The sequence below is a fragment of the Cynocephalus volans genome, chromosome 2 (assembly GCF_027409185.1).
Source record: "Cynocephalus volans isolate mCynVol1 chromosome 2, mCynVol1.pri, whole genome shotgun sequence".
In the NCBI taxonomy this organism is placed as follows: Eukaryota; Metazoa; Chordata; class Mammalia; order Dermoptera; family Cynocephalidae; genus Cynocephalus; species Cynocephalus volans.
In genome coordinates, this window is record NC_084461.1 from 204,270,941 (window position 1) to 204,291,411 (window position 20,471).

The window sequence follows — 20,471 nt, forward strand, 5'->3', positions numbered from 1 at the left end:
ACAGATACACATCCCTGTATTTATCTATGTCAAGAGCTTGATGTGTGATAAATCAGCCACAAAAACATTATCTTGAAAGAATAAATCTTGGCAATTTGCATAAAATAATTTCAATAAAAATCTTATTTGGACATGATTAGAGGTGTCTGAAAGGCATAAAATCTTCAAGCTGAGCTGGAAAGGAGCCGTTAGAAAGATCTCACAGCTTGTCCAACCCTCTCATCTCACAGGAGGAATTATTTCAGACTCAAAGAGGTTAAGTCACCTGGCCACGGTTACACAGCCACCGCTAGTTAACTCATATATGAAGGTACTTCAGCAAGTTCATGGAAAAATCGAATTAAAAGCTAATATGAGGCTGGTTAGCTTATGTGGTTAGAGCATAGCCTTATAACCCAAAGACAACAGGTTCAGATATGAATCTTTTCATTAACTTTTTTGAAGACCCCTTGTACACTGATTCTCTGTGGGGCTGAGCAGATGAGGAATCCTTTGTTTTCTCTCCCCTTTGCAGAGATTTTTTGGGTTACTTTCCTAGTCCTGGCAAGCAGCCCTGCCTTCCATGCTTTGGTGTCTCGGATGACACAATCTCATTCTTTAACTTGTTTTTGTTTTGTCTTCTCCAGAAGGCTTCCAGATCTTTCCGGTTGATTGAGAAAACTGGCCCATCTGGTCTGGGTCCAGCGGAACGCCCCATCCCTGCATGCTGGCAGGGGCGGAGAACAGCTGACTTCAGCAGCCTCACTCATGTGACCACCGCAGCTATAGCTCCTTGTTCTGCTCCTTGTCTGGGCCAGGGTGGGCACTTCAAGAGGCTCCTCCTGTGAGAAGCACCAGGTAGGCACCCCAGTCCTGCTGGTCTGCCCGCTATGACGGGGGACACCAGACAGGCACAACAAGACAGACTTGGGCAGATCAGACATAAGGCCTTCTGTGCTGGTCCAGGGCTCTTTAAGCAGTAGGGACGGAATGTGGCTGACCTCGAGGTGCCTCACATGGTCCCTACTTGCCCTCCTCCTCCCCTTGTCCCCTACCTCCAGGAAGGTGACTGTGCCCTTCCTTCCTCTGTTCTTTGCCCTTCTCTTTCCCTGACAACAGACTTTTCCCCTCCTCTCTGCTGACTTAGCAGTGCACTGTGGGCGTGGAGGAATTAATCAGTGACAGGAAGCAGCCTCTTGCGGAGCAGTGGCTGGCTGTGGTCAGGACAGCCTCGGCAAGGCCAGCCCCAGGAATCTGTCCCGCTTCCTGCAGCTGCTCACCCACCTAGCTGCTCCTGCCATGGGGCCCCTTGGAGCCTTCCTCTTCCTCTTGGGGGCCCTGGGGGCTCTTGCTGACATCTGTGGTGAGTAACCAGCTCTACCTGGTACCTCTTTTCTCCTGGGTCCATAGGAGGGAGGACTATCTTGTCCAACCTTCTCGTTAAATATCTGGGGATACTGAGGCTTAGGGGTGTAATGGGGGAACTCATGAGTATCTTCCTGTCTGTGCTCCTGCAGCAGTTTGGCTTAGCTGGGCTTCATCGTTTAACACATTGAATTGAATTAATTATGTGTCTGACTCTGCACCAGAAAAGATCTTCTTCATTAATTTAGTCATTTGTTCACATATTCATTCAACATATATTTGTTGAGCCTTTTCTGTGCCAGGCTCGGAGTTAGGCTTTGGGGAAAGAACAAAGAGCAGGACAGGTCCAATTCCTGCCCTCCTATCACTTATGTTTTAGTGAAGGGGACAGACCAAAGAAATCAAGTGACAAGTTGGGCTATGGTGAGTGCAGCAAAGGGTGGGAGGTTGGGGAAGGATCTCTGAGGACCAGGAGTCCACATGGGAGCTGAGACCATAAGGGAAGGAGCTGGCAAGAAAAGGGGAGGGGGGGGGACAAGAATTCCAGGCAGAAGGTAGTGAGTATGTGGAGGCCCTGCCTGTTCCAGTTCTGTGTCCCAGGGCTGAGCCCCAGAGGCCTCTTGGGACCTGTCTGAGTGCATAGACTCAGGGCCACTTTTGCATTGGGGCCAAGCAGGAAGCAGAAGGCAGGCCTTAGGACTTGAGGCTGCCCACTTCTCTTCTTCCTGCCTTATACTCTGCACGAGAGGTTATGCTCTGCAATATGCTTTCACCACCATGGTCTCTTGTTACCATGGAAATATCCTAAGAGGCAGGTCATGTTCAGGTGACAGATGAAGAAATGAAGAAGTCAAGAGTTTGAAGGACCAAGTGATCTGCTCAAAGTGCTCCAGCTTTACCAGAGTTTTGCTGGACTCAGTTCTTGAAACTCCAATCCAGGGACTTCTTGGGGCACCAGAAGCACCTGCCCTGTGTTACACAAAAGCAGACTCCATAGGCCTGGGCCCTTGGTTCTTTTCCAGACAGTCCCCAGGGGAGACCTGGGTTCAGCCAGCCAGAGTTTCCCCTCTGCCAGCGTGGTGGGCCCAGTCTTCAGCCTCAGACAGTTAGTCCATAAGCCTGACCCCACAAAAGCCTCCCTCCCTCAGGATCTGGGGAACCTTGAACTGGGGTTTGGGGTGCAGCCACTTAATTGCTCCCAGCCTCATTCCCTCACCTATAAAATGGTCTAAGAATGCTCTCCTGCCTTCCTCCTTGGTGTGGTGCGAGGGTCCCACAGCACCTGCTTTTCCATCTTAAAGCTCTGTATGGCTGTGAAATTGACAGGGATCGCTGCACCAGCGCTAATGCAAGGTGTGCTCCTGTGCTTCTGACTGTCAACCAAGCAGTCCTCAGCTGGCAGGGCTGAGTGGTCCTGGGAGCAGGAGGCCATAGCCCCAGGCCACTTTTATTACTCTGGGTGAATCTGTTCCTGAATCTGCCTGCTCCTTCCTTCTATCTAAGGAGGTTGAATTGTGGTCATCAGCCTCCTTTTACAGCCGGGGCTCCTTGTCTTATCACTTCTAACCCCTCCTGACTCATCCTGCTGGAAGTCAGAGATCAGGGTGGGGGCAGGGGACTCCGTTTCAAGAAAAGGGAGAGGGAAAGAGAGTTTCAGAGACACTGATGACCAAAGAGAGGCTGGGAGAGACTGAGGCAGACAGACACAGAGAGCCTCAGAGAGATTGAGAGAGAGTGAGAGAGACAGACCTATAGAAGTGAATACAGACACACAGAAAGGCTCTGGTAAGAGAAAGGGAAGAGAAAAGCAATACCACCCCACCCCCCATTGTAATGTTACAGTTAACACTGGTAAGAAACCAGCCACGTGCTCCAGCCTGGGCTCACACCGCAAAGAATTATTTAAGGTGTCACACCAGGGAATGGTCGGTCACCTTATAGCAACAAATATCTGTGCCTTTTTTTTTTTTTTTTGGTGGCTGACATGTACAGGGATCATCTGAACTAGTGACCTTGGTGTTATAATGCTGCACTCTAACCAACTAAGTTAACCAGCCAGCCTGTGACTTTTGGGAAAACAGGCATATGGCAGTAGGACTCAAACCTGGAGAGATGGGGCTTTGTTACAGGAACTCTGGTCCTCATGCCGGGAGCCCCAGGAGGCGGGCGAAGCGCTCTGCAGCAGTTCCTTTCCCTGGTCCTCTGGCAGTTGTGGCCTGCCCAGCATCCTGGGATGTGGCACAGTGGAGACCACCATTGGCAGCTGGAGCCCAACAGCAACTGGGAGGCAGTAAATGGGGATGGAAAGTCAAAAGTGCCTCCAAGGCAACTACTCTAAGCTATCCTGTGCTGAGCTCGGGTTCATACCCCAAGTGGGGCAGGCAGCAGTCAGCTGGAGCTGGGAAATATCCCTGAGGCTCTGCTTCCAGGGAATGTCAGTATTTTGGTAGCTTCAAGTAAATCCCTCAGCACACAGATAAATAGCTGCAAACGGTGACAAGTTTCTGATAGCTCTCCTCACAATCTCAGGTCCTCTTCACTTAAACAGGGATGACAGGAAAAGCGTGATTTTCAGATCTGCATGGAGGAAGTTCACCAGGCAGCCCCAGTTAACCAGTTGGCAGTCTGCAGTGTTTGAGAACTGGATGTGTAACACGTTCTGCGTGTGGGCTGAAGATTTTGTAAAGGGGCAAAACACACATTCGGCAGGGAGCCAAAGAACAGGCGCTTTGCAGTCAAGACCATCCTTGGCTTTGCAGCCTAGTGTAGGATACAACATGACTTTGAACTTCTGTTTCCTCTCTTTTGCAAAGTGAGGACGATAGTAACTACATCACAGGGCTGGCGTGAGACCAAGTAGATCAGGCCCAGTGCCTGGGGCACACCTTGCAGCTTGGCATCCAGTCTCGCTATCACTCCTGTTGAGCAAAGTGGTTGCGTGGCGACAGCATCCTTTGCCCTGGGCCCACCATATCTCCCTGGCTCTTTTGGGATACCTGCTTCCTCCCTTTGCCCACTCCCTTTCAGTATGGCTGCATTTCCCCATGCAAGTGGGGTGTGTGCTGGGTGGAGTTGGGGTTGGGGATATGTATTCCCTGGAGTTGGCCCTGGTAAGGTCCAAGCAGCTCCTTGTGGTGGCCTGGCTCTGTGACCTCACTTGCATCATTTTCTTTTCTAAGAAATACCAGAAGTGGACAGCCACCTGGTAGAGAAGCTGGGCCAGCACCTCTTGCCTTGGATGGACGCACTCTCCCTGGAGTACCTGAACCCCAGCATCTATGTGGGCCTGCGCCTCTCCAGCCTGCAGGCTGAGACCAAGGAGAACCTCTACCTGCATAGACTCAAGCTCTATCACCAGCAATGCCTCCTGGAGTATTGCCGCATTCTCTCTTCTTTCCCCATGTCTTTCTCCACATGCTAAGAGACAGGAGACCTGGGTTCTGGTTTGCACCTGTCACTGCTTTGTTGGAAGACTTTAGGCACAGTTTTTCTTTTCTGGGCCTCTATCTGTCTGTAGAATGAAGTGGTTAGTTGAACTAGATCAGAGATGCTAACACAGAGCTCTGTGCTGCTACTGCAGCATTCTGCACCTGAGGCAGACATCACTAATCCATGACCACACTCTTTCATACTGAGCCTAGAAGCAGCACCTACCTCTTTCTGTGCTCCCCTCCCAAGCCTGAGGCAGACATCAGTAATTGATGATCCCACTCTTTCATAGTGAGCCCAGAAGCAGCATCCTTCTGTGCACCCTTTCCAAGGGGCATTAAGGAGAGGCCTGCTCTGGGGTATGAATGAGAGGTGAAGAACCAGATCCAGCTGTGGAGCACTTCCTGCTTGGGTTCCCTCTCAAGAAGTGGATGCAGGGTGGAAGAGGAAAGAAAGGGGAGAGTGCATGGGCTAAGCATGGCCAAAATGGGGGGGGCAGGCACAGGTTATTTGGATGCAGGAGCCCTCAGAGTTTATCTTTGAGCTTAATCCTTCATCTCATTAAATATTTGTGGCATACACCTCCCAATAGCATAGCTGACTACACTTACTTTTAGCAGTTCTAGCGAAGTTTCCAACTGTTAGGATTTTTCCCACTTTGTGATGTTGGTGGGAGGCACCCCCAAGCCAAACTTACCAGAGTGGGTACTTTCTTACAAAGATGTTGTTAACTGCCTTTGTCCTAGGTCTGCCTCCAGTGACGATAACAGTGACTGCCAGACCAAGCCTTCCAGGGGCCACCTGGCCCTCTACCTGCTTGCTCTCAGAGCCAATTGCGAGTTTGTCGGGGGCCACAAGGGGGCCAGGCTGGTCTCACAGCTCAAGTGGTTCCTGGAGGAAGAGAAGAGGGCCATTGGTGAGGGGACGCCATCTGCTGGGGGTGGGAGCAGCTAGGAGGGTTCATCATATAATGTTCTCTGGTGAGAATCAGAACTTCACATTTCCTCCCCAGGCCTCTTTCCTGCCCTCCATACTGCCTGTCTCTCCATCCACCTAGAGGCTTGGGCCTGCCCTGGTAGCCATCCTTGATCCAGCCTTTCCTGCACCCCACATGCACTCTGTTGCTCAGCCACCAAGACTGACCTGACTCTCCACCTTCTGGGACAACTGCACAGTCTCCTTACTACATAGTCCTTAGCCTGTCTCTGCTAACTTTCCTGCCTCCTGACTCGACCCAGCACACAAAAGCAAGAGTGAGACTTTTCAACATAAATCTGGTCTTGTTAGTGCTGCTTAACCCAGCAGGGGCCCCTCACTGCTCTGTTCACAGCCCTCATGCCCAGCCTGTCTGCCCTTCTCTCCTCTCCTGGCTCGGCCCTGCTTACCCACTCGCCCATCCTCCGTGGGCTCTGGCCACACTGGCCTTCCCTCAGCTCATAAGCCACAGTCCTCATTCATATTCCCTCCATCTAGAATGGCTTCCCTCTCCTAGCTCACTCCTGCTCCACTTTAACTCCTCCTTTGCCTCCCCCCACCCCCAGCATCACTTCCTTGGGGAATCTTGCCCTGACCTCCCAGCTATTTGAAGACTCTGTTATAGGGTTCCTTGGACCGCAGCCCATATTTTAGTTACAATTATGCTTTCATGAGCAAGAGTGGTTTTATGGTCAGAAGCCCCATCTGCACAGAGCCCGCTGTCATCCCTGTACTCCTTGCCCTGAGCATTGCACCTGACACATAATGGAGCCTCAGCAAGTACAGGTTGAGGCAATGAAGGAATGACGGATCCCACATCCCAAAGGAAGGCATTTGGAAGTGCAGGCAGTGGGGCCCTGTGTGCTATTGGGGCTGGTTGCCAGGAGGGGGCAGAGAGGCAGGCAACCCCTCAGGCCTGGCATGACACCCCTACCCTTGGGTTTTCTCGCTCCCAGGGCACGATCACAAGGGCCACCCCCAGACCAGTTACTACCAGTACAGCCTGAGCATCCTGGCCCTGTGTGTCCACCAGAAGCGGCTCCATGACAGTGTGGTGGGCAAGCTCCTGTATGCTATAGAACATGACCAGCATCTCCAACAGGGCCACCTCTCTGTCGGTGAGTGGGTCAGCCTCTGCTGAGGCCAGGCTGGCACTCCCTCAGCCCCTAGCCCCAACTAAAGGCCTCCACACCCTGGCCCCATGCTCACTTTTCCTTGGGATCCCTCCTTATCAAGTCCCTTAGAAGTGAAGTAGCGAGGGCTCAGGTGTGGTGCAGTGGCTGTAAGCCACTTTGGAGCTATACTGGGATCCTGACCCCAGTTGCATCACACGTTAATAGGGGGACCCCTGGTCAGGTGGCCTTTCCGGTTCAGCTTCTCAGGTAAAACGACCTCCCAGCAACACCTCGATAAAGGAGGCCATATCAGCAAAGGGCTTGCTTAGCACAGTGCCTGGCATGGAGAAAGTTCTGGGTGCATAGCTATGATCTTATCATTATATGAGCTGGGAAGTCTGAGGCCTGGATTCTGGATCTGCTTCCTCACTGTGTGACTTTGGGCCTCTATTTCCATTTCTCATCATTGTGATTCAAGGTTTTTCCAGGCCTGGAGTCCCATGAGTGAATGTGTGCACCTCACACAGGGTGGGGTAGGATGGAGTAGGTTGGGGGGGTAGGTGCCCAGGGAGAAGAAGGCAGCAGGGCCCCTGCCAGCAGGGAGCTTGTTCTGCCTCAGAGGCTTGTAGAAAAACCACTGTGGACGCATTAAAATCTTCTGGAGGGGGGAATCGGGGGTGAAGAGGGGCTTGAAAAACCCCAGGGCCCAGGCAGTTCCCTGTACCAATTAAATCAGACTAACTTAAGGTCAAGGGATTGGATTCCTATACAGGCCAGTTGCTCCCCAAAAATAAATAAATACAATAGTTTAGCTGGCTAGTTAGCTCAGTTGGTTAGAGCACAGTGTTATAACACCAAGGACAAGGTTAAGGGTTTAGATCCCCATAGGGGCCAACCACAAAAAAAAAAAAAAAAAAAGAAAGAAAGAAAGAAAAGAAAAGAAAAGGAAACAAACAAACAAACAAAAAAACCCACAAAATCAGACTACCTGGGGATGGACCCAGGCATTAGTTGGTTTAAAACTCCTTTGGTGATTCCATTGTGCAGCCAGATTTGGGAACAAATGATATAGGATCAAGTCCTCCTGGTCCACCTCCTCCAGTCTATTTCCCTAACCTCTAGCCCCCAAGGAGGAGATTGATGAGCCAAACCAATTTGCCTGGGACATAGGACTTTCAGTGCCCAGATCTGCAAAGTCTTGGGTAAACCAGGCCTAGTTGGTGCCCCTACCTGATCTGACCATGTTGCCCCCTCTTCAAGCCTCCTGCGGCTGCCCATTGCCACAGGGCCTGAGCCCCAAGGCCCTGCCAGACCTTGTCTCTCTAGTTCATCACATGTCCTGTTCCCCGCAGACACGATGGCCATGGCAGGCTTGGCCCTCACTTGTCTGGAGAACTCCAACTTAAACCCTGATCAGGGACAACGGATCACCATGGCCATTAGGACAGCACGAAAGAAGGTCCTGAAGGCCCAGACCCCCGAGGGCCACTTTGGGAATGTCTATAGCACCCCACTAGCACTGCAGGTAGGAAAGAGACCCTGAAGGCATGGCCACCCTGAGGGTCAGTGGGGGTGGACTGGTCTGATGCTGGAAGTCCTGGCTTCTCCCCTCTGGCTGACCCATCTCCTCCCTCTCTCCCCTACTCTGTCACCAGTTGCTGATGACCTCCCCCATGTCCAGGGTGGAACTGGGCACAGCATGCCTCAAGGCAAGGGCTGCTCTGTTGGCCAGCCTGCAGGATGGGGCCTTCCAGAATGTTCTCATGATCTCCCAGCTGCTGCCTGTCCTAAACAACAAGACCTATGTGGATCTCATCTCCCCACACTGCCTGGCACCAAGAGGTAGCCAAGCCTGTCATGGGAGTATAGCTCTTTACAACCTGCAGAGCTCTCACCAACACCTGTGTGCTCCAGAGGGGAGGTTGCTTGGTCCTGATTTGCTGAGTCAACAGAGTTTGTGGGTGTTTGTGGACACAGAGGCTAAAAATGTGGTAACAGCTTCTAGAAGCTCACACTGTGAAGAGGGAGACACCAAATGGAGATCTCTCTGTGGGCCCCTTGGGTGATACTCAGCATAGAAATGTGTGAGTGAATGAATGGAGGAATGAATGAATGGGGGACAGAAACATTTTGGTTAACTCTGATACAACATGATGAGCCCCAATTAGCAGCATGAATCAGGGCTTCATCTAGGAGAGGGACTTGGAGATGTGAGTGGAATTTGCTAATGGAGAAGGGAGAAGGGAGGGCCGAGCAGAGAGGAGGCAGCAATAAGGCACAGAAGTGTGAAGAATTTTGGGGAATGTTTTTGCAAAAGAGTGGGGTCTGGGAAAACAAGCAGGAATGGCAAGCAGATGAATGAAAAGGAAGAGAGAGCATCATAGGTAATGGGGAGTGACGTGAACAACTGTATGTTCTAGAAAGAGCCATCTGGGATGCTATGTAGGAGATAGGTGGGAGGGGGGATACTGGAGGCAGAGAAATCAGTGAGGGGCCCGACCCTGGGCAGTGAGGTGATGTGGGAGCTGAGGGACAGGGGAGACTGGGATGGCAGCAGGTTTCAGCTGAGCATGTGGTGATGACATTAGTTGAGATGACAACATGAGAAAGGATCAGGTCCAGATGGGCCACACTGTCTTTGAGGGAAGAGAGGAGGACCAACACCCGGGCTCTCTGACCTCACCCCAGCTGCCCCTCCTTTCTCCCTGGCACAGTCATGATGAGACCAGCTACCAAGACTCTCTCACAGACCCGAGTCCCAGAGATCATCAGCGTCACACTGAAGGTCCCCAGCATCTTGCCATTATACAAACAATCCATCTCTGTCTTTGCCGGGTCCTCCTTGGAAGATGTCCTGAAGACGGCCCAGGAGCTAGGAGAATTCACGTGAGGCCCCCACCTCCTAGCCCTCACCTCACCCAACCCCATGTGCCTGAAAGGGGGTAGAGGAAGGGGTTCCCTCAGGAGAGGTACCAGCCCAGCTTCTTGCTTCCACCTTCTCCATCCTTTGTTGCCCATGCTGTTGGGGAAGCAGGGAGCTGTGGGCCAGTATTGTTATGAAGAGGTCATTTTCATTAAGGCTCTGGAGGCAGAGCCCCCACATTGGATTCCCAGCTCCGCTGCTCTCCAGCTGGGGCCCCAGACCAGTTATTTACCCACAACTCAGTGAGGATACCAGTTGTGCTCTGTCCTCACAGGGCCAGTGTGAGGAGTCCAGGAGTCAGTGCATATAGAGATGGTGGTACATGCTTGTTATGTGGTCTCAATACAGGCTAGCTTGCATAAACATTATTTGATTATTAGTCTTATTCTGTTAATTACCCTGAGGATGTTGGACAACATACTTAAACTTGCTTCTCACCCTGAGATTAGACAAGTCTGAGGACAAGCATGTCCAAGTGTTGCTCTATGCCAGCCTGTCTCTGCCTAAATAACATAAATATGATTTTTGTGTTACCAACAGGGAATCTGGCCCAGAGAAGTTGAGTGTCTTCCTTCAGGTCACCTAGTCCCCCAACTTCTCCCCTAGAAAGATGTGTCTCAGTTTGAGAGGGCCCCAATTTCTGTCCCCAGCCAGACTTCCCACATCCTGCAGCCAGGGAGGGCTCACAGCTGATGCTTTGGGGTCACTGGGGCCAGGAAATCTCAGGCCAGGGAAATGTAAAGGACAAAATCCACCTAGACATGGGATTAATTTACTTCTTCTGTAATATGACTTAGATATGTACTGACATGTTTAGTCAATATTAAGTTCTTTCTCTTTATAGCTCTAGACAATTTTTAATCCTAAAAAACTTTGCAAATTAAATAGAAAGCAGAGTATAAAAACCAGTCACATTCAAATAAGTGCAGAGAGGTGCAGGGATCGCTCCCAGGTGCAGGCTGGGCCTGTGCTTCAGCACTCCCCTATATTTGAGCTGCCCTCTTCCCAGTCTCTTCCCTGGCCCTAACACTTCATTTACTATGAAGTCTATCTTCATTCTCTTCCTGGTCACCTGCAGTGCATAGAGCAGTGCTGCTGGGCAGCCTCCCCATTTGTAGGGAGGCCACACACATGCCCAGCGCCCTTGGCAGGGCTGAGTCCAGCAGACAGAGATTACCCAGAACCTGCTGGTATTCATGCTTAGATATTGTCATCAAAATGAAAAACAGATAGAATTTAACATTTTTATTCAGAGCTTGGGGATCCCTGAGAAGACATTGTGGATGACAATCTGAGAAATAGTTCTCTTATTAGTGGGGGTGAGTGCCTGAACTGGGTTCAGGGGCCAGACAGGAAGGCCATGTTTGAGAAATGTGAATACACAGCAGAGAGAACAAAATTGCAGAGAGACAGACAGACAGACACATGTAGAGAGAAGTGGCCCCAAGCAGCCACGTGGCCCCACAGAGTTAAGGAATGACCAGGGGAAAGAGCTGCCCTGTGTCATCCCCTAAAACAAGACTTTTCCTTTGTCTAAGTCACCCTGAGTGGGTTTCTGTTTTTTAAAACTTAAAAAAATCCCTTCTCAAGACTGAAGCCATTGATAAGCCCCTTCAGAGGGAGGAAAGACATGCTCCCGGGGTTTTTAAGAGGATCATTTTGGCAGTGGCATCCAAATGGGTTGCAGAAATGTGAAGTTGGAGGTGAGGAGCTCAAGGAAGGGGTTGTGAAGAAGGGGACTCTTAGTTGCCAGGGTCAGAAGTCTAACTCCGACCCTCTCAGGCAACAGGGAGTATGGAGTGTGTAGAATCAGAGAGAAGACTGAGCAACCAGGCTCCAACGACAGTGGAATGCTTCTGGGCCACAGAAACTTCCAGAACAAGAGACTCAGTGCCGCCGCCAGGTGTCTCTGACTCTGCCTCCCACATGCCTGCCTCTGTCTGCATGCTGGCTTCGCTTTCTCTCATTGCACAGCTTCTGATTCTCACCTTCTGCAACATCAGCCCCCAGAGAGGGAACAACTAAGTTAAGCTAAGTTGATAACATAATAGGTGTCCCTTCCTGGAGGCCATGGTCACGGTCAACACAGAGAGGATGAAGCCTGAGTGGGCAGTAGCAGTGGGGCTGGAGAGAGGGCAGTAGAGATGAGACCCATGGACCATGGCCAGGTGGCCCAGGAAGGGTTTGCCTGGTGCTGGCCCAAAGGCGAGGGCAGGACTTTGCTGGTGCGGTGAGCTCAACTCCTCTCTTTGCGAACAACAGTCACCTCTTCTCTCTCTTCACCTTTCCCTTTTGTAGATATAGAACACGAGCCACCTTGTCAGGCCCCTACGTGATCTCCGTGATGGGGAAAGAGGCTGGCGATCGTGAGTTCTGGCAGCTCTTACAAGCCCCTGATACCCCCCTGCTGCAGGGTGAGTCTGGTGGCCTGCCACCCCTGATGAGTCCCCTACCCACTCCTGACCCAGCAACAAGCTTCATCAACTCACAGCTTTCTCCTGAACCTTCCTGGATGACAGCTTCATAGAATCATTGATGCTCAAGGTTGAACACACAGTCAGGTGTCACTTAACAGTGGGGATACATTCTGAGAAATGTGTTGTTAGGCAAGTTCATCGTTGTACAAACATCATAGGGTGTACTTACACAAATCTAGACAGTATAGCCTACTACACACCTGTGCTCTAAGGTACAGCTGTGGCTCCTCGGCTATAAACCTGCATAGCGTGTTCCTTTACTAAATAGTGTAGGCAGTTGTAACACAATGGGAAGTATTTGTGTATCTAAACATATCTAAACATAGAAAAACTACAGTAAAAGTACAGTATTATAATCTTAAGGGACCACCATTGTATATGCAGTCTGTGGTTGACCAAAATGTCATTAAGCAGCACAGGACTATAGTTTATTTAACTGAATTCTTAGAATTTTTTATGTAAGTTATTGTGGAATTTTTTTATGTAAGTTATTGTAAGCTATTGTTTTCCTAGTTGTCTAGGAAATCGGTAGGTACAAAAGAAGGATATTAAAATCATCTATAATTCATGACCTATGGCGGGCCGGTCAGCTCAGTTTGTTAGAGCATGGTGTTAGAACACCAAGGTCAAGGGTTCGGATCCCCATACTGCCAGCTGCCAAATGATAATAATAATAATTCACTACCTAGAAATAACTTCTTTTAACTTTTGGTGCATTTTCTTCTAGATACTTTTAAAATTATGTAAGTTTGTTCTTTCATAAAAAATGGAGACATACTCTATATCAATGCTATTCAATAGAAATAAAATGTCAGCCACATGTGTAATTTTAAATTTTCTAGTTGGTGAAACTAATATTAATAATATATCTTATTTAACCCAATATATCCAAAATATTATCATTCCAAGGTTACTAATGACATATTTTCCATGCTTTTTTTGTGTACTAAGATTTTAAGTGCTCAGTTTTCGCATGTAGCTAGCGCAGCTCTATATACTATTTAGCAACTTATTTTTTTCATTCTTAATATATTGTAGACATCTTTCTATATTGGTACATGTAGATCTTCCTCTTTGTTTGTAATAGCCACATAAACTATATCATCCTTTAGGTATTTCTTTCTTTTTGGGGGGACGGGGGGACGGCTGGCCTGGATGGGGATCTGAAGCCTTGACCTTGGTGTTACAAGGCTGTGATCTAATGGGCTGTATGTAATAGGAAGCAAAATGTGAAGTAGCTTCAGCAATAGGATAGCCATTGGCTCACGTGACTAGAAGTCCAGAGGTAGCAGGACTCAGGATTTCAGGACTGTTATAAGCAGAGCTCCAGCCCTGCTTCCCTATGGTTCCTCTGGCTCTGTTCTCTTCATGGCTTCCTCCTCCAGAGGGACCCTTCTGTTCCTTCCTGGGGCTACTCCCTTTTATGACCAAGGGAACTGGTTTCTGAATCCCCCAGCAAACTTCTTCTGGCATCTCAAAGGCTGAATAGTGACACATGCCCATTCCTGGACCCATCCTTGTTGCTGGGAGATTGCCCAGGATCTGAATGCACCAATGGCTGGGGGGAAGGGATTATCACATCTGACTTAGGTCAGTCAGGGCCCAAATCTGGTGCTGCGCTGCTGCACAAAGGGGTGTGGAATAGGATGCATGGGCTACAACTTGTCAACACCTATTGGACCTTTAGAGGGTCTCCAGTTTTAACTCTTAGGCCCCAAGCCATCATGAGCATCCTTGTGTACCAGCCCAGTTACTGAACAGACTCTTAAAGGTCATCTGTCCCTACTCTTGCTAAAGTTCCTTTTACATTCCCTTCCTCCAGGAACTTTTACTGGGCACTTACCATGTGCCAGGCATTGTGCCAAGGGCCTTATAGAAGGTGGGACTTTCTGAGAGAGTCCATTAAATGGTATTCTTTTTTCCTTTCTGTGTTCTGAATAAAGTGAGAAATAAAACAAAGGGGCAGTAGGCAGAGACTCCAAATCTTGCCTTTATTACTGATAAAGCCTGGACCGCAGGATGTAGCTGAAAGTGAGAACTAGGTAGACCCAGCCAGGAAGCAGACCTGCCCTGTTCTGTACACCCCCCTCACCCCACCCCCCAGTCCAGCAGGAAGCCCACTCCCATAAGGAATAAAGAAGGGCACGGTCTACATGTCTAGTTTATTCTTCCCAATTAACCACTTGCATGTCACTCTTCTGCCTTCCTTGGGGTGGAAAGTGGCTGGGAGTTATAGTAATTGAGTTCCCTCCTGTCTTGGTCCGTTTGGGCTGCTATAACAAAATACCGTAAACTGGGTGGTTTATAAAGAACAGAAATGTAGTTCTCAGGCTGGCCGGTTAGCTCAGTTGGTTAGAGTGCTGCCTTGTTACACCAAGGTTAAGGGTTCAGATCCCTGCACTGGTCAGCTGCCAAAAAAAAAAAAAAAACCGAAATGTAGTTCTCATAGTTCTGGAGTCCGGGAAGTCTGAGATCAGGACACTGACAGATTCAGTGTCTAGTGAGGGTCCACTTTCTGACTCATAGATGGCACTTTCTAGCTATGTCCTCAAATGGTAGAAGGGACAGGCCACTCTTTGGGACCTCTTTTATAAGGGCGCTAACCCCACTCATGAAGCTCCACCCTCATGACTTAATCACCTCCCAAAGACTCTACCTTCTAATACCATCACCTGGGTGGTCAGGTTTCAACACATGAATTTTTGGGGGACACAAACATCAGACCATAGCACCTCCATTGAAAGGAAACATCTCTGGGTTCTCTCAAAGGCCTCTTCTAACTCCCCTGCAGGTTGTTGGTATTATCATCATCCCCATTGCACCAGTGGGAACGCTGGCACTCCCAGAGGCTCACTAACTTGCCCAAAGTGACAACACTCATGAGTGACAGAGCTGGGGCTCGAACCCAGGTGTCCTACTGGAGCCTGGATTCTGTCTAATGAGTAAGGGCTGACTCCCAGGAGACTTCACTTGTGGTCCTGGTTCTCCCTCCAGACTGCACTGAGCAAGTCCCTCTTCCTGATGGCCCCTGGGGTATTATAAAGACCGTGAACCCACCTGTCAGGTGTTGTCCGGGTCCCTGGTTCATTTTGCCCTGTGTTTGTCATCCAGCATGCTGTCCTGTACTGCCACCCTCTAGGGGCTTGCCTGCTATGAAATGAGTCCACAGGCCTCAGGGACCCTGAGGTCACAGCTGATTTCAGTCTCTCATCTGTCTCTGGACAGCCCCCATCTTCCCACTACCAAGCCCTGGGTGGATCTTACAGACCCTGGCCTCAGGGTGGGGGGTCTGGAAGATGAAGTTGAGGGTTGGGATGCTCTGCCCTGTTAACGCCCTTGTTCAATCTGCTTCTTCAGGTATTGCTGACTACAGACCCAAGGATGGTGAAACCATCGAGCTGAGGCTGATTCGCTGGTAGCCCCTGGGCTCCCTCACCCCAGCAGCCTCGCACACTCCCAGGGCTTCTGCCCTCCCACCCGACATCCCTGGAACAGGCACTTACCTGATCCTGCAGTCCCCTCCCATGTGCTTGGACTAATGTCTCCTGGAGGACCCCAGCCACTACCCCTATGAGGGTCCTAAGCTACAGCCCACCCTGGAGCAGGGAGCCAAGCACCTTCTCTGCAAAGTCTGTCAGCCCAGGTCTGGCCCAGCCTGGCCCTTCAGGCCTTTGGTGAAGACCACCTTGTGATCTGAAGGGCGTGAAGCATCTCAGACTACTTGGCAGAAGGAAGAGAAGCAGTCTGCTGGCTGCTGGTGTTGTGAGTACCACCACACTGGGTTTGGGGCCCTACAAGGAAGCCTCCATGGCCCAAGGGCTGTGGCCCTGACCTCAGCTCTCCAGTCGGTGTCAGGGTGGCAGCCCCAGATTTGGTTGTGGCACAGTAGTTGGCGAGGCCTCAGCAGGCTGCTCAGTGCCCACCTCTGATATAATTAAAGCATTGATTGGCTCTTGCTGCAGCATCCTGGTGCCTCATGTTCTGCAAGCGCAGGGGTAGGGAGCAGAGAAGGGAGAGATGCCCGCGGGGGAGGAGAGGAGGGTGCGGGAGGGTTCTCTTGGATATTGGGGGGAGTGATGCCAGCAGTGGTTATCTGGGCACTTACTTGCTGGACACTGTCTTGCACCACTCTGTGAGGCTGTTGAGAGTTTCATTCTCACCTCTGCTTTACAGATAAGGAAACTGGTGCTCCAAAAGGGAAAGTGACTCACCCAAGGTCACAGACTCAGTCTGAACCCTGTAGGAGGCAGTGTCGGCTTAGGAGGTAGACAGACCTGGCCTGGGGTGGCCTCCTGGCTCCTCCACTCAAACACTGAAAATTAGGGGCTTCAATGATTGATATGATTACATGGCAGAGCCCCAATTCAACTGGAGGCCCAGGACCTGAGAGCCAGGGTCTCACTCCCTGCTTTTCACCAAGGCACAGTCAGGGCACCATCCTGGGCCTCAGCAGACAAGATGTGGGGACTCTGCCTCTCAGTGGGGGGAAGGGCTCTGGGCTGCCCTCTGGAAGGTGGGTTCAGCCCAAGGAGGCACTGCCATACCCCACCCCACCAAGTTTAGGAAGAGGTACCGTCAGAGGGGCTCTCTGATGGACAGTACGCTAGGGCTGGGTCCATGTACCTGGGAAGACACAGTAATACACTTGTACTCCTCGAAACTGAAGATTAAACATGTGCCTCTCCCTAGAGCACCAGCTTCAGATATTTAGGGTCTGGGTAGGTAGGGGAAACAGGAAATTTACAACGTTGTATTTTTGCTGAAACACACATGGAGCAACAGGTAGCCAAATGCAGCATTGGCCCCCATTTTGAAGGTGAAATGTCTGCACCCAGAACTCCAGAATCTTGTTTACATGCCCTTCCTTCATCATGGCAAGGGGACTTTGGGGAGGATTGGGGACCTGCCCTGTGACTTTCCCTTAACAACCCTGTTGCAGAGGTATGGAGACTCAGAGGTGGGCAGGAAGCTCCCTTGCACTGCGCTGTGAAGGGTCTGTGAGCTGGGTTTGATTCTCCCTCCAGGAGGGAATGCCTTAGTTGAGGTGTCTCTGGCTCTGAGGGGCAGGAAGTTACTGAATCCTGCTCAAATCAAAGGATATTGGCTGAAAAGACCGAGCCTATGAATGTGGGGGCAGCCAGGGGTGGTAGCAAAATTAAAATTGGGGCTCAGAGGGCCGGCCCATGGCTCGCTTGGGAGAGTGTGGTGCTGATGACACCAAGGCCACGGGTTCGGATCCCTATATAGGGATGGACGGTTCGCTCACTTGGGAGAGCGTGGTGCTGATGACACCAAGTCAAGGGTTTAGATCCCCTTACCGATCAGCTTTTTAAAAAAAAAGAAAAAAAGAAAAAATTGAGTCTCAGGGCTCCCTCATCTCCACTACCCTCAGGCCTCTGCCTCTTCCGCCTCATGGTGGAACTTCCTCTTGATGCAGCCCCAGCAGGGACTCTGCCACCTTCCAGTTCAAGCCCCCAGCCCCCTTTTACTTTCTCAGCCCATGTCCCAAAGTCACTGGGGTATGGGAATACTGGTGTCAGGTGTCTAACCTGGTATAATCAGCAGGAACCCTGAGAAGCTGGGGGTGAAAGGACCAGTCATGTTCTGTGCAGGGTCTCATTGTAAGAGTCTAAAAAAAAGAGGCCCTCCCTCTAGGACCAGGGAGCAGGTTTGTGTCTAGCCTACATTTAGACCTCGATGGCTCCAGACAAGCCACTTCCATTCTCTAAGCCTGTTTCCTAGTTCCCAGCTGTGGAATGGGACTTTAGTTTATACAACATGTTTATGCCTGTGATCTCATCATAGATCATACATGGGGAAACTGAGTAGTGAAGTGATCCGTCTGGGGACGTGCAGCCACAAGAAAAGAGGCCTGTCCTATAGCCTGTGCAGCCTGGTTGCTAGAAATGGATACATCTCCCCTGTGGAGTCCCTTAGGGTTCCTCTCTGCATCACCTGCTTCCCATAGCAGCCTGGGCCCCCAAAGGGTAGCACTCAGATTTGAGGGATTTGGGGAGCCTGTGGGCAAGGGCAGGCTGCTCTGGGCTTTTGGGTTGACCGCAAGGAATGTGAAGGAGCCCCTTGCTGCCCTCCGTGAAGCTGGGCACCCCAGTCTCCCATTCTGCAACAAGGGAGTATCCTGGTGGGAGCCCTGCTGCCTGCGAGTTAAAAGCTGGGGCTGTAGAGCCACACAGACCTGGTCTGAATCTCCCACCACCACTCAAGCTGTTCCCCCTGGGTACCTTGCTTCCTTCCCCACTGTCTGTGAGTGGGGTCATCCCAGCACCTGCCTCCAGGGTTAACAGTGGGGAGTGGGAGGATGAAGCCCTCCCTCCCTGGCAGCCGGTGGTGTTAGTTCTTCCTGTGCCCTGGCCCTTCTGGGCTCCCATCTGGGATGGCCGCTGCTGGGTCACCTGCTTTGGGCTCTGCCCTCAGCCTCCCCTAGCCCCACTCTGGCATATACACTCTTCTCCATTCACAAAACCCTGCCCAGGCTTCATCTTGGTTAATCCGCTTTCCTCACCAAGTAGGGCAGGTGGAAGCCTCTTAGTGGTGGTCTTGGAGGAGGTGTAGACAGACTTGCACCACCCATCACTCCCTGCCAGCTCAGCTCTGAAAAGGTCAGGGTGTTTTTTATTGTTTGTTTTTTTTAAAAATTATTATTGTTCCTTATTAAAGGAAACTTACCAGAAAACTGACAAAATCTCAGAAAAGAATATAACCCTTAAAGGGCCCAGATTCCTCCTCCTCAGGAAATGGAGGGAAGGGGCTGCTCCCTTGGCTGGCTGTTTCCTTCCTGTGTCCCCTCCCAGAGAAACCCTGACTAAATACCTTTTTATTTTGGTCCTCAGCCTGGAAATCCCCCCATCTGCACCTCCTGCTCTGTAATCTGGGCTGTTAAGCAGTGATTTGCAGTCTCCAGCAGTCAGAGTCACCAGAGGCAAATGTGACAGTGTAGATTCCTGGTCCCACCCCCCACGGAAAGCATCTGATTCAGCAGGTCTCCTCTGAGGTTGGAAGTTTTTCACTAGAGTTCAGTCATTCTGGTGGGGGATGGGGGGGACACTTGCAGCCATTCCATGGCCTGACCATGAGAGGGCCCCATGGGCCGGGCTAAGCAGTCCTCCTTTGAGGTCTTGTTTCTCCAGACAGGTTGCTGGTCAGACAACAGGCCAGGGGTGAGTTGTGTCCTGCTGGGCAGGAGCTTCCCCTGGGAAAGAAGCCCAGTGACAAGAAAGAGGCTCCCAGCCTGCACTGGGCACCTGGCGGGGCCTTGGTTCTTGCGCACCTGGACTCCAGAGCTCAGGGAGGGCAGGGCCCGGCCTGGAATCTGGGTCAACTGTCCTGCTCTAGCGTGTGCTGTTTACCGGACCCTGAGCTCAGAGAGCATGTCTTTGGAAGAGGAAACTGATATCCAGACAGGGCGAGGGCTCAGTGGCAACTGCTCTGCCTGCCTCCCAGCCCAGGGCTCTGTCCTGCTAGGGATGGGGACAGGAGGTGGACTCCGGGAGGTCCAGCTATGAGTCAGCTCCAAGTGCCCAGGGGACAAGGCAGGGGCTGCTGGCTGGGGATGGATGGCAGCCAGCGGTACCTTGCTTCCGTAGTTTGGGTAGCCCTGGTGATTCAACTTCCCTCCGCGGGCTCAGCGAGGGCGCTGCCCTGCGCTAGGAGGCGGGGAAGGATGCTGGGGCTAGGGAGGGGCGATGGAGGGACCTTAAGGGATCTTCTGGTCCAGTTCTGCTGGATGCTGAGGTCCCAAGAGATAATTGTGGCCAGAGATAAGTTGGGCCTGCGACTGGGTCCTGGAATGGAGCTGCGTGTCCTTCCTCCATGCCCTGCTCTTTGAAGATAGCCTGGGCGACTGGGTGGGATACCCCTGTGTCTCAAGCCCTGTATGTTATTTTACATGCTGGGCTAGCCTTGGCGCGGGGTGGGGAGGGGCCTGATCCCCACCGGTGGCGGGGACGGACATGCTGACTACTCCAGCTCTAACGCTGGTGGGCTCCACTGGGCAGACAGATGCGCAGGCCAAGGGCGAACGAGGCGCTGATGAAGGAATGGAGGGACGATGGGGGAGGGCCTGCGAGCGGGCGGCGTGGGGGCGGGGCCTGGACGGGGGCGGGGCCGGGGGCTCAGCTCAATTTTCCGGGTGGGGCGCAGGCAGTGGCGGCAGTGGAGGAAGCGGAGCCGAGAGCACGGGACCGCGCC

The 20,471-nt window shown here is 51.4% G+C and overlaps 1 protein-coding gene across 4 annotated transcripts; it reads left to right on the forward strand.

Moving 5' to 3' along the window:
- The first annotated feature begins 755 nt into the window (after positions 1–755).
- Positions 756–16,227, forward strand: TCN2 (transcobalamin 2). 4 transcript variants are annotated; one of them, XM_063086609.1, is made up of 10 exons: positions 756–837; positions 1,130–1,342; positions 4,524–4,716; positions 5,520–5,689; positions 6,705–6,866; positions 8,216–8,388; positions 8,519–8,705; positions 9,578–9,749; positions 12,085–12,200; positions 15,621–16,227. In XM_063086609.1, exons 2-10 carry the CDS (start codon positions 1,279–1,281, stop codon positions 15,680–15,682), a joined length of 1,299 nt encoding a protein of 432 aa, XP_062942679.1. In that variant the 5' UTR covers positions 756–837; positions 1,130–1,278; the 3' UTR covers positions 15,683–16,227. The 4 variants fall into 4 exon arrangements, with proteins under 4 accessions (XP_062942679.1, XP_062942678.1, XP_062942680.1 ...); XM_063086608.1 differs by having other exon boundaries at positions 765–837; positions 1,099–1,342; XM_063086610.1 differs by having other exon boundaries at positions 769–837; positions 1,127–1,342.
- The last annotated feature ends 4,244 nt before the right edge of the window (positions 16,228–20,471 follow it).